Below are 12,305 nucleotides of genomic sequence, written 5' to 3'. Positions count from 1 at the left end.
AGAGACTTCCTTATTTGTATATTAGCTTAAAGGCTTTAATTTCTACACTATAAAATGGGGCAGACGGGGTTCTCACTCAGATCTTGCCATCAGCATTGCAGAGAAGAGGAAACCAAGATGGCGGAGTGCTGAAGGAGAAGCCAGGTTGTGCAGAGAGAAGGAGATGGGGAACAGAGGTGAATAAGGCTGGTGAGGTAGAAACCTTTGATTCTAGGAATACTCAGATGAGTCAGTGGCTTTGGGAGCCCTGAATGGAAAGGGAAGTGTTTTCCCACTGTGTGTATTTCTCGCCCGACAGATGCGAGTTAGGATTAAAGGTAATGGCCCACCAGTTCTTGGCTCCGTTGTTTCATTACCATCTGTCCGAATCAAATGCAAACCTGCATGGGCTAGGTGGCTGTGATGGTGGCCATGGCTACTGGCCTTACAATTCTGCATCTTGCTTTTACATGCTTCTCATCCTCTACTCTGTCCTGAGAATGTCAGGGCACAGTATATACTCCTAGACCCGGGAGTAAGACATACTCAAACATGGAGCTCAAAGGATACAAAATGAGCTCAGATGACACCTAGATCCACTTCCTTGCTCATTCCCAAAAAGAATAGTAAAAATCGCAGGGAGGAAAGAAGAAATCTAAGATGTTTTTATTGTAGAAACCCCCTCCTCATGGATAAGCCATGTTTATACCCCACTTCAGACCAGCCTTCACAGAATTGCAGGAATCAAAGGAGGACAAAACCCCAGACAACTTGATGAAGGAAGTAGGATTTATTCAATATTTAGCCAGCAGAGCTCTGTGACCCCAAAAGAGGCAACAAAACACATGCTCCCTGAAGTTAGATTTCTTACATCTTATATACCTTTATGGCTTTAGCTTTCATGTGACAAATGCTTGATTTCTATGACTTCTTTGTTTGCAAGCCAACATGACTTTCGTGTCTTAGGGAGGGGAAGGGGAGTAGAGGCCAGAGGGTCTGTCCTTGATAATTCTATCACTCATTTTTCTTAATGGAGCAGCAAGTTCATTTCAAAGAACTGATAACATGCAAGGTCCACATCTGTGGTTTGTTATTTTTCAAACTTTTCTGTCTGCCCTTGTTCCCTCAGTCAAGAACACTGAGGTCACAGGTTGGAGTGTAAGACCCCAGACATTGTAGGCTCCCCTCTCCTCTGCATTCTTCTGGTTTCTCCTTCCTCCTTCAACACAACCCTGAGGGCTCAGTGCTTGTCCAGTGTGGCATGAATGTGTCCTTGTATGGTGGCTTTATAGAATTATCCCCAGGCTTGTAGAGATGGCTGTCAGCTACTAGGATCTACTTACAAGTCACAAGATCTTAAATCCAAGTTTTTCTCAGGTTCTGTCATAAAATACATGTTCTGTGAGAAGCGTTGTATCATTTTTCAGGGAGAAATGTATGACCATCTAAATGTTTGAGTGTAGGTTTGCGAGTCACGATTTGCATTTCCAGGGACAGGTTCTTATTTTTGCTGACTTGCAGTAGCATTAACATTTATTTAGTGTTGTCAGTTGAGTACCAATCAAGTTTACTAACTGTCTTTTTTCTAGTATGCAAATGAATCTTCAAGGTGATACTACTCCTTGGGGTTTTTTTTGTTTGTTTTTTTTTTTTTTCATTTTTCTGAAGCTGGAAACAGGGAGAGACAGTCAGACAGACTCCCGCATGCGCCTGACCGGGATCCACCCGGCACGCCCACCAGGGGCGATGCTCTGCCCACCAGGGGGCGATGCTCTGCCCATCCTGGGCATCGCCATGTTGCGACCAGAGCCACTCTAGCACCTGAGGCAGAGGCCACAGAGCCATCCCCAGCGCCCGGGCCATCTTTGCTCCAATGGAGCCTTGGCTGCGGGAGGGGAAGAGAGAGACAGAGAGGAAAGCGCGGCGGAGGGGTGGAGAAGCAAACGGGCGTTTCTCCTGTGTGCCCTGGCCGGGAATCGAATCCGGGTCCCCCACACACTAGGCCGACGCTCTACCGCTGAGCCAACCGGCCAGGGCCACTCCTTGGGTTTTATAGGTGAGGAAGCTAAGCGTAGAGATGTTACTTACCTTAGATCAATGTGAATGGTGGCACTGGACTCAGACTCTAGCCTGTAAATTCTGTTCAGGATATTCTGCTGCCTCTCCGAGATCTCTCTACACCTTTCGTTTCCTTGGAGTAATGGAATTAATGGGAAGATGTTCTCACACTGAAAGACCAAGGAGAACCGTGGATGAGGTCTTTCCAAGAACTTTTTATTTTGATATCTCTACTAATTAAAGAGAAAAGGCAAATAGAAAGTATCAGAGCTGAATCTTATAAAAAAGTAATACTGAGTTGTTTCCAAGTGAATACTTAATCAAAATTATCCTCAAACGATTTTATTTACAAAGTGGTCATTATTAATGTTGTAGAAAGTAATTGATCCAACATGGCAGAAAGTAATTGGAGGTCAAGATGCAACTAAGGTATTCCTGAAACCTGAAGCAGCAATATATTCCAGTGGCAGGCCTGGCCAGCTATGAGGGATGCTATGGAGGCACAAACTTATGGAAGAGGGAACCTGTTGATAAAGTAAAGGTAACATGAGCCAATTAATGCAGAAGTCATAGATGCTGGTTCTAGCAAGGCATATCTTGTTTTATAATGTTTTGTGTATTTACAACACAATAATTAGGTACTTTATTGAATTATATGCATATATATATCACATGTAGCACATCCAGACATTAATTGACCTTCAGTAAGAAAGCCTTTCTGGCTCGGAAATCCCAAAATCCTGGCTAAGCTAGCCACCTGAGATCTATCAAGGCAAGATTTCTATTTTTCCATAAAAGTTGAAAGTGTTTCATTTTTTTAAACATTTATTTATTCATTTTAGTGAGAAAGGAAGGGAGAGAGGGAGTGGGACAAGAACATCCATCTACTTCTGCATGTGCCCTGACTTGGGATTGAACTGGTAACCCTTGCTCTCTGGGATGATGCTTCAACCAACCAAGCTATTCAGCCAGGGCTGTAAGTGTTGTTGTGTTTCTTTTTTTTTACAGAGACAGAGAGAGTCAGACAGAGGGATAGACAGGGACAGACAGACAGGAATGGAGAGATGAGAAGCATCAATCATTAGTTTTTCGTTGCACATTGCTACACCTTAGTTGTTCATTGATTGCTTTCTCATATGTGCCTTGACCGTGGGCCTTCAGCAGACTGAGTAACCCCTTGCTGGAGCCAGCGACCTTGGGTCCAAGCTGGTGAGCTTTTGCTCAAACCAGATGAGCCTGCAATCAAGCTGGTGACCTCGGGGTCTCGAACCTGGGTCCTCCTCATCCCAGTCCAACACTCCATCTACTGCGCCACCACCTGGTCAGGTGAAAGTGTTTTTTTTTTAACTCAAGAGTTACAAAGGCAAAATTTTTAAAATATTTTATTTATTGATTTTTAGAGAGAGGAGAGAGAGGGGGGGGAGGGGGAGAGGAGCAGGAAGCATCAACTCCCATATGTGCCTTGACCAGGCAAGCCCAAGGTTTCAAACTGGCAACCTCAGTGTTCCAGGTCGACGCTTTATCCCACTGTGCCACTACAGGTCAGGCTACAAAGGCAAATTTAATTGAGAATTGATCACTATGAAAAGAGAACATATGAAGACTGTATGTATAAATATATAAACTACTTTCACATATGGATGCCTTAAATTTCTCACACAGTACTAAATGACACGTTATTACCATCAGCATCCCCTCATGCAGGAACTGGTGAAACCCTTTATGAGTCTAACAAGGAAATGCCTTGATCACAGTCTGGACTGGATTGTCTTGCATCATCACTCAGGTTCTCTGGGCCCATGGACCTGAGTCTAAGACTCAATTGCAAACAAAGCTCGGTAGTTCTCTGCAGTCGCTCCAGTTCTGACTTTCAGTATGTTCTCATCAAATGCATTTCTAAGAAAGTTTACTTCATCCCAACAGCAGGTGTGGTTGCTGATGATCCGGGAAGGGCCATTCCTGAATGTGTGGGTCCCTGTGGAGTGCTGCACTGTCATCATTGTCCCTTAAGCCTGTCAAGCACTGCCCAAGTAGAAAAGGCTGGTTTTATAGCTGGAGGGTAAAGCCTCCCACATTTCCCAGAGTCATGAACTCCATGACATCTCCACCCACTGACTATAATGTATGATCACTTACCAAAAAGAATACAGAATTCTACACACGCTTAGACAATGTTGCCAAATGTTCTTTCTTTTTAAATCACTACTTATTTAGTGTGTGTGACAAAGACAGAGAGAGATAGAAAGAGGGACAGATAGGGACAGACAGACAGGAAGAGAGAGAGATGAGAAGCATCAATTCTTCATTGCAGCACCTTAGTTGTTCATTGATTGTTTTCTCATGTGTGCCTTGAGCAGGGGCTCCAGCAGACCGAGTGACCCTTGCTCAAGCCAGCTACCTTGGGCTCAAGCTGGTGAGCCTTGCTCAAACCAGATGAGCCCGCACTCAAGCTGGTGACCTCGGGGTCTTGAACCTGGGTCCTCCACGTCCCAGTCCGATGCTCTATCCACTGTGCCACTACCCAGTCAGGCTAAATCACTACTTGTTAAAAAGAACAAAACCCAGAACAAAAATCTGGAAATACCACTTTTGTACTAAGAGTGTACAGTAAGAAGGAAAATATTGAATTGTTCCTCAGCAACTGTGTAATGATTATTGGAATGACATTCATTTATATATATGTCTTTATTATTATAATTGAATGTATAATAATATAGCAGTAGATAATGGAGAAATGTGTTGTTAAAAAGTTTTGAAAATATATTTGCAAGATTGCTTTCTCTCTTCTTTGAATATTAGCAAAATAATTTCAATAACTTCTCAGTACATTACCTATTCTTTCTGAAGGGTTTCCAGTGCCCGTGGGAATAGATGTCCAGATTGAAAGCATTGACAGCATTTCAGAAGTTAACATGGTAAGTTTCTCTATGAGATATTGATCTTTTTCTGAAAGGATGACTCAATAATGTCAGCATCGCTAGTATTTTTACAAATCTTTTAAATTATGTATATTGTTTGTTTTTCCTATTTTGCTTAATAGAGTTGTGATTGCTTCACTCTCTTCTACCCACTTCTTTCTGTCCTTGATTCCACCTCTTATTCCTTTTCTACTCTTCTTGTTTCATTCTAATGGTTTTACAGTGGTGGAGTGCTGTAAGACAACATGATCTATTTAGTTAAGTAACATGATCTAGGAACAATTGTACAAGAAGAAGGGATATCATATATATATATGTATATATATGTATATTTGAAATATGAGATCACAACCATGAATTTTTACCCATAAAATGATAAACAATTGAACCACACTTGATGTATTGCTTTTGAATCTTTCAATTACTATTCACTTTGCTTATTTGTAGATGAACCATCATAGAGGCCAAAAGATTTTTTTTTTAACTTATGGGAACTAAAAATTTAAATTAAGAACATTTGGTTCATTTTCTTATATTTTCTAGAGATCTAGAAAAGACTGCCACTATTTTAGTTTGCAGTGGAATATCTATCTGTATTTTCATAGAGTCTTATATGCAAACCACTGTCCCTAACTAAAACATCAAACTGATCATTTTTTATGATCTTCAACCTCCTTTTTAGCCTTACAAAATGGCAAAGAAGACAAAAAGGCTGAAAGGAAGGTTGAAGAGCATAGTAAATGATCAGTTTTTTAAAATCATTTTAGTTATTTTATGTTTTAATATTCCTTATCATAATTGTGCCATTTTATTTTTTATACTTTTTAGAAACACCTTATTTGTGTACCTAATCACTAGAGCCACTTTTCACTTAAGTAATTTTAAGGTTTTTCAGGATTTTACTTTAAAAAATAGTGTTTATTACCATGGCTAACTTATATGCACAAGCATATACATTATTTGTTTTCAGATACATTTCCTTTTTACCTACTACTCTTCTTTTAATTTGTTGTTGTCTCAGAAGTTTGTGTAGCCCATTTCAGTATATTTTTCTATGCCAAATAAAAAATGCTTTAAAGTTTCACATTTTCCATGTCCATTTCCTTGTTCTTACCTAATTGACATAAATTCTTATACACAGAACATATAAAAACTCTTTTAGTTTGCTGTGGAATAGCTGTATATTCTTATATGTGGAATATATAAAAATATACTCTTTCACCTAATTTTGTTCTCTTTATTGTGATGTCTTTCCCCTTGTTTCCTATTCTTGCATTTCCTTTGTTTCCTATCAATACCACACCGTATGCTTGTTTCCTATTCTTGCATTTCCTTTGTTTCCTATCAATACCACACCGTATGCCACTGTTAATGACAAGGGCCCTAAGAGATACTCGCTGGTAAGATGTAGCTTTGAGTACGTTTTGTTTTTGTTTTTGGTTTCAGTTTTGGATTTGGTTTTGAAGTTTTGTTCCCACCTCCCCCCGAAGTGTGAAACAATTTAATTGGGAGTGCGTTTAGGTGAGGCTGTGCCCTCTAGTTTGCCCTGGATGCCAGGCCTGGCTTTCCTCCTAGATTCATCTCTGTGCTCGTTGGTGTTTCTCACCTGGTCCTGGCAGTCTTTTGAGGTCTCAACCCTTAGCCAGTGTGTGTGTGTGTGTGTGTGTGTGTGTGTGTGTGTGTGTGTGTGTGTGTGTGTGTGTGTGGTGGGGGGAAGGGTAAAAATAAAACCAGGGAATACTTCCACGACTAGGGAGGATTTAAATTACTTTCATTTCAAACTCCGTTTTCCATCTGGAAGGATTTAGCTTGTTGTTACCCAGTCTAGTCATTTCATGTAGATTGCTATGTGCATTAATCCTTACATTTCTTTCCCTTTTTTGGAATCTTTTATATGTGTGTTCTTGTGAAATTTTCAAGTTGCTTTGGGATACTTTTTGGAATAAAAGTATTTTTTATGTAAAAACTGTAGCTTATATGTAGTGTTTTTCATAGAATTAAGTTTTGAAACTTAGATTCATATTTTGTAATATGCAAATATAACATTTTTTTTTTTTTAATTTAGTGAAAGGAGAGGAGGCAGAGAAATGCTCCTCCATGTGCCCAGACCAGGATCCATCTGGCAAGCTCACTAGGGGGTGATGCTCTGCCCTTCTGGGCAACGGGAGCCATATGTTAGTGCCTGAGGCAGAGGCCATGGAGCCATCCTCAGCACCTGGGCCCAACTTGCTCTATTAGAGCCATGGCTTTAGGAGGAGAGGAGAAGAGAGAGAGAGAGAAGGGAGAGAGGGAGGGGTGGAGAAGCAGATGGGTGCTTCTCCAGTGTGCCCTGACAGGGAATCGAACCTGGGACATCCACATACCAGGCCAATGTTCTACCACTGAGTCAACTGGCCAGGGCCACAAATACCACAATTTAAGGTAAACATAAAAAATAGAGGAGAACAAAGTAGAGTTCTGTTAAGAAAGCAGAACCTAAAAAAAAAATTTTTTTTTAAATGAGAGGAGGGGAGAAAGTGAGACAGACTAATGCATGTGCCCCAACTAGGATCTTCTTAGCAATCCCTGTCTTGGGCTGATGCTCGAATCAACTAAGCTATTTTTAGCACCTGAGGCTGATGCGTTTAGTCCAACCAAGTTATCCTCAGTGCCTGTGGCCGACACTCAAACTAATCAAGCCACTGGCTGTGAGAGGGAAAGAGAGAGAGAAGGGGGAGAGGGAAAAGAAGAGAAGCAGATGGTCACTTCTTCTGTGTGTGCTTACCGGGAATCAAACCCAGGATATCCATATGCCGGCTGGTGCTCTATCCACTGAGCCAATCGGCCAAGGCCAGAAATTCTAAATTGCTTACATTGTAAGGTCAAATAATCTTTTTATATGTATCTTAATTAATGTTTTTATTGGTAGTGATTCCTCCAACTAGTTATTGTTATCTAGTTATATGCTAACTGAATGAAAAAAATCACAGGACACATAAAAATTTCAGATAGGTCTAAACAAAATCTTCTATGACCTGTTAAATCTTGTTTCAATCTTTACTTAATATATATATTTCTGGTCCTTATCATTACCTAATTTAATATTCATTTTAGTTCAATATCCAGCCTTAAAACTTCTTTCGTTTTAATCACCCTACTCCTAAAGGGAATAGCACCAATAGTACTCACTACTCAACAACGCCTCATTTAACAAGTTCCAGCTTCTCCCTGCCCAAAGACAGCGTTTACAGGCATTTCCTTGAGACTCTTGTGTTCCAAGAACATGCTCTCATTTCCCTTCTTTGGGAATAATCTAAATCATCCCTAATGACCCAGTCTGCAAAAGAAATTTACATTGTCTCTATCCTGCTGACCCCAAAATGGACCCTCATTCTTCTCCCCTGAATAAGGTCAGCTTTGGTGCTCCATATCCGCTAAAGCTGTATTGGGTTCTGCATGCCCTATTTCAAAAGGCTTTCTAATTATTTATTAGTGACCCCTGGTTTTGGCTTCATTTTTATTGCCTTCCCACCCTTTCTTGTCCCACACCGAATCCACTTTCAATCCCTTTAAGTTTTGTCTCAATCTCCTTCCAACATGCTGTTCAGCCTGTTTCTCGCGATAGCTGCATCTGATGGTGGCTTCGATGTATCGCTGACGTGCACCACTGCCTGTCATTTGACTTCATAGTTTCAGTGTTGCCCAGTGACCTTCAGATCAGGTTGAACATCTGAGTCTAAATATATGCTTATTAAAGCAATCTGTACAGTAACCCCCACAATTCCCTATAAAGTAGTGATATGGTAATAAATGAATCATGCTATTTATTCACTCTCATCCTAATCCCAAATTACACATATTTATCTTTTAGAGTAAACCAGAGAAATAGTACAGTGTACCTCTTTTCTAAACCTTAAAAAAGCAAACTAGCTCATAATTAATTGGTGACTTATTTGTAGCTTACTGAGACTTGGCCTTTGTTGAATAATAAATGTTTAAAGTTCTATTATGTGTTAATTCAAGAAACTTTTTAGTATTGTTGGGAAATAAATGATACTAAGAAAACAGTAGTGAAAAGTGAAACATATTGTCATTGTCCACATCCAATGACTTGGATGAAGCTTGGAGAGTTTCTGTTCAAACAAACAAGATATTAAATGTAGCACCTGAGATGCATGTTAAAAACATGATAAAAGATATACTGGTAGTTTTCATAATATTTTCATTTTTACAACTCCCATTTAAGTTTGAAATTATTTTAACATAAAATGTTAAAAAAAAATGTAGCATCTGAACGTCAAACAAAACTCAAATTATTGGCTAACCCAGTGGTAGTCAACCTGGTCCTTACTGCCCACTAGTGGGCGTTCCAGCTTTCATGGTGGGCAGTAGTGGAGCAACCAAAGTATAAATAAAAAGATAGATTTAACTAGAGTAAGTTGTTTTATAAAGATATATTCTGCCAAACTTAGCGAAAATCTGACATAAAGTACTTGATAAGTAATTATTATTATATGCTTTAACTTGCTGTAACTCTGCTTTATAAATTTTATAAAGTAAAGTTACTTCCCTACTTTATAAATCACCATTAGTTTGGAACTGGTGGGCGGTTAGAAAATTTTACTACTAACAGAGATACAAAAGTGGGCGGTAGGTATAAAAAGGTTGGCTATCCCTGGGCTTACCCATTTTTTTTCTGCTAACATGATGTCAATATAGCTTTCCCCCTCATTCTTGCCTCCTTACCTGGGTGCTCATTAACAATTCAAATCCCTAAGCCACACTGAGAACTAGCTTCTGGGGACTGTGCCATTTTAGTAAATTAACAGGTGGTTCTTTGCACACCTGAATTTGAGAACCACCATTTCGTGGTACTTATTTATCTCTCAAGCTGAGGAAAATCATTGCCTCTGTCCCAGGTCCTCTGATAACTTTCTTTCCACTAACAGCTCTACGAAATACTGTATCCAGGTTTTTGTGGGACTGTGGTTTATTGCACTGGGGGGTGGGTGGGGTCTTTAACCAAAATAATAAAATTTATGGCTACAAAATAATTTATAAAAGTGAATATTTATTCACAATGAGAAAAGAAATAAAAACAAGATACTAGAGCATGGAGTTTCAGGTCCTCTTCTTCTGAGATCTCTTTAGGTGATGAACCAGCGTGCTGATATAGGAATGCTTCCCAGTTATAACTGGCTTCCCTTCCCCAGCTTGAATATTCTGTGCTTCCCAGACACTCTCAGTGAGGGAGTGAGGGAGAGGCTCTGCAACCCGAGCTCCCGAGTTTCATCCTGAATCGACCCGAAAAGACAAGATAAGACACTCACTCCCACGGCAATCCGCAATCCGCGTGGACGACCGGTGTGGAGCGGTCATCCCACCGCCTTTGACTTGTCTCTTTCTCTCTCTGCCTAGGACTTTACGATGACTTTTTATCTCCGGCATTACTGGAAAGACGAAAGGCTCTCCTTTCCTAGCACGACAAACAACAGCATGACGTTTGATCACAGATTGATCAGAAAGATTTGGGTGCCTGATATCTTTTTTGTGCATTCTAAGAGATCCTTCATCCACGATACGACCGTGGAGAACGCCATGCTGCGCATCCGCCCCGACGGCAACGTCCTCTTCAGTCTCAGGTGAGGGGCGTGTGTGTGCGGCCTGTGGCTCCCTGCACCGCGGCCATCTGCAGTGTCTGCGCCAAAGCCGGCCTCACTTCACGCTGAAGTCACCATGTTGCTGCCTGTCTAGTGATACCGGAAGTCGGGACACAAGCAAGAGCTGTGATTTTTCCTGGTTTAACTTCCAGATTTTTAATTTTTTTTATTTTTTACAGAGACAGAGAGTGAGTCAGAGAGAGGGACAGACAGAGAACGGAGAGAGATGAGAAGCATCAATCATCAGTTCTTCATTGCGTGCTGCAACAGCTTAGTTGTTTATTGATTGCTCTCTCACATGTGCCTTGACCCCCGGCCTTCAGCAGACCGAGTAGCCCCTGCTGGAGCCAGCGACCTTGGGTCAAGCTGGTGGGCTTTTGCTCAAACCAGATGAGCCTGCACTCAATCTGGCAACCTTCGGGGTCTCGAACCTGGGTCCTCCGCATCCCAGTCCGACGCTCTATCCACTGCGCCACCGCCTGGTCAGGCAACTTCCAGATTTTAAAGAATGGTTTTCTAGTCTAACTATACCCGCTCCGGGAATATGTTAGACAGTAACATGAAATAAGACTGGAAAAATAGGGTGGAGATGAATTATGGAAACCCTTAAAAGTCTGGCACACAATTTTATAGGTACGCCAAACTGCTTTTTCTCCTCGCTCCTGCACCCCACCGAGCCATCCTGGAGTCCTGGACTAGCTAAATAATTTTCTTAACTCTCCTTCATTTTCCATGGGAAAGTATAGTCATCATACAAGTTCCTGTTCATTTCTTTACTTCCTTTTTCATGTTTTTTTTTTTTTTTTTTTTTTTAATTCAAAACGTTAGTTCTGACACTATGCTATAACTAACGGTCTTCTATTTTTAATGCACCATTTGTCATTTTAGCCTAATGAATCTTGAGTAGCTTAGTATAAGTAATTCTAAAAATATTTGGTAAATTGAAGCAATTTAATTATTTTACCATGTCATAGAAATTCTGGAAAGATACTAAAGTAAGCTGAAAAAAATATGACTCCACCAAGGAAACCCATGTCCTAGTCCCTGGAGTCTATGAAGGTTACTGTATGTGGCTGAGAAAGAAAAGATCTTTGCAGATGTGTTTGAGTTAAGAATCTTTTTTTTTTTTTTTCTGAAGCTGGAAACGGGGAAAGACAGACAGACTCCCGCATGCGCCCGACCGGGATCCACCCGGCACGCCCACCAGGGGGCGACGCTCTGCCCACCAGGGGGCGATGCTCTGTCCCGACCAGAGCCACTCTAGCGCCTGGGGCAGAGGCCAAGGAGCCATCCCCAGCGCCCGGGCCATCTTTGCTCCAATGGAGCCTTGGCTGCAGGAGAGGGAAGAGAGAGACAGAGAGGAAGGAGGGGGAGGGGGGTGAAGAAGCAAATGGGCGCTTCCCCTATGTGCCCTGGCGGGGAATCGAACCCGGGACTTCCACACACCAGGCCGACGCTCTACCACTGAGCCAACCGGCCAGGGCCGAGTTAAGAATCTTGAGATAGGAAAATCATTTGGACTATCTATTGGGACCTTACTGTAACGATTAGTATCTTCAGAAGAAAAAGGCAAAGTAAGAGCACAGGAAATGTGACCATTAAGACAGAGATGGCAGTGATGCAGCCACTAGTCCAGGGATGCTGGTAGCTGCCAGAAGCTATAAAAGGCAAGGAATAAGTCCCCCCCCCCCCCCGAGCCTCTGGAGGGAGT

General features: G+C 41.4%; 1 protein-coding gene across 2 annotated transcripts in view; it reads left to right on the top strand.

Annotated features, from left to right (window-relative positions):
* Positions 1-12,305, top strand: part of GABRR3 (gamma-aminobutyric acid type A receptor subunit rho3) — a 74,820-nt gene that overhangs the window by 26,994 nt on the left and 35,521 nt on the right. For both annotated transcript variants that reach the window (XM_066347197.1, XM_066347196.1), the window contains exons 3-4: positions 4,885-4,952; positions 10,353-10,576. In XM_066347197.1, coding sequence (XP_066203294.1) covers positions 4,885-4,952; positions 10,353-10,576 — 292 coding nt within the window. The remainder of the gene's footprint in view (positions 1-4,884; positions 4,953-10,352; positions 10,577-12,305) is intronic.

Source organism: Saccopteryx leptura, chromosome 8 (genome assembly GCF_036850995.1).
Source record: "Saccopteryx leptura isolate mSacLep1 chromosome 8, mSacLep1_pri_phased_curated, whole genome shotgun sequence".
Taxonomy (NCBI): Eukaryota; Metazoa; Chordata; class Mammalia; order Chiroptera; family Emballonuridae; genus Saccopteryx; species Saccopteryx leptura.
Note: the sequence above shows the minus strand (reverse complement) of the source record. Positions and strands in the feature narration are given on the sequence as shown.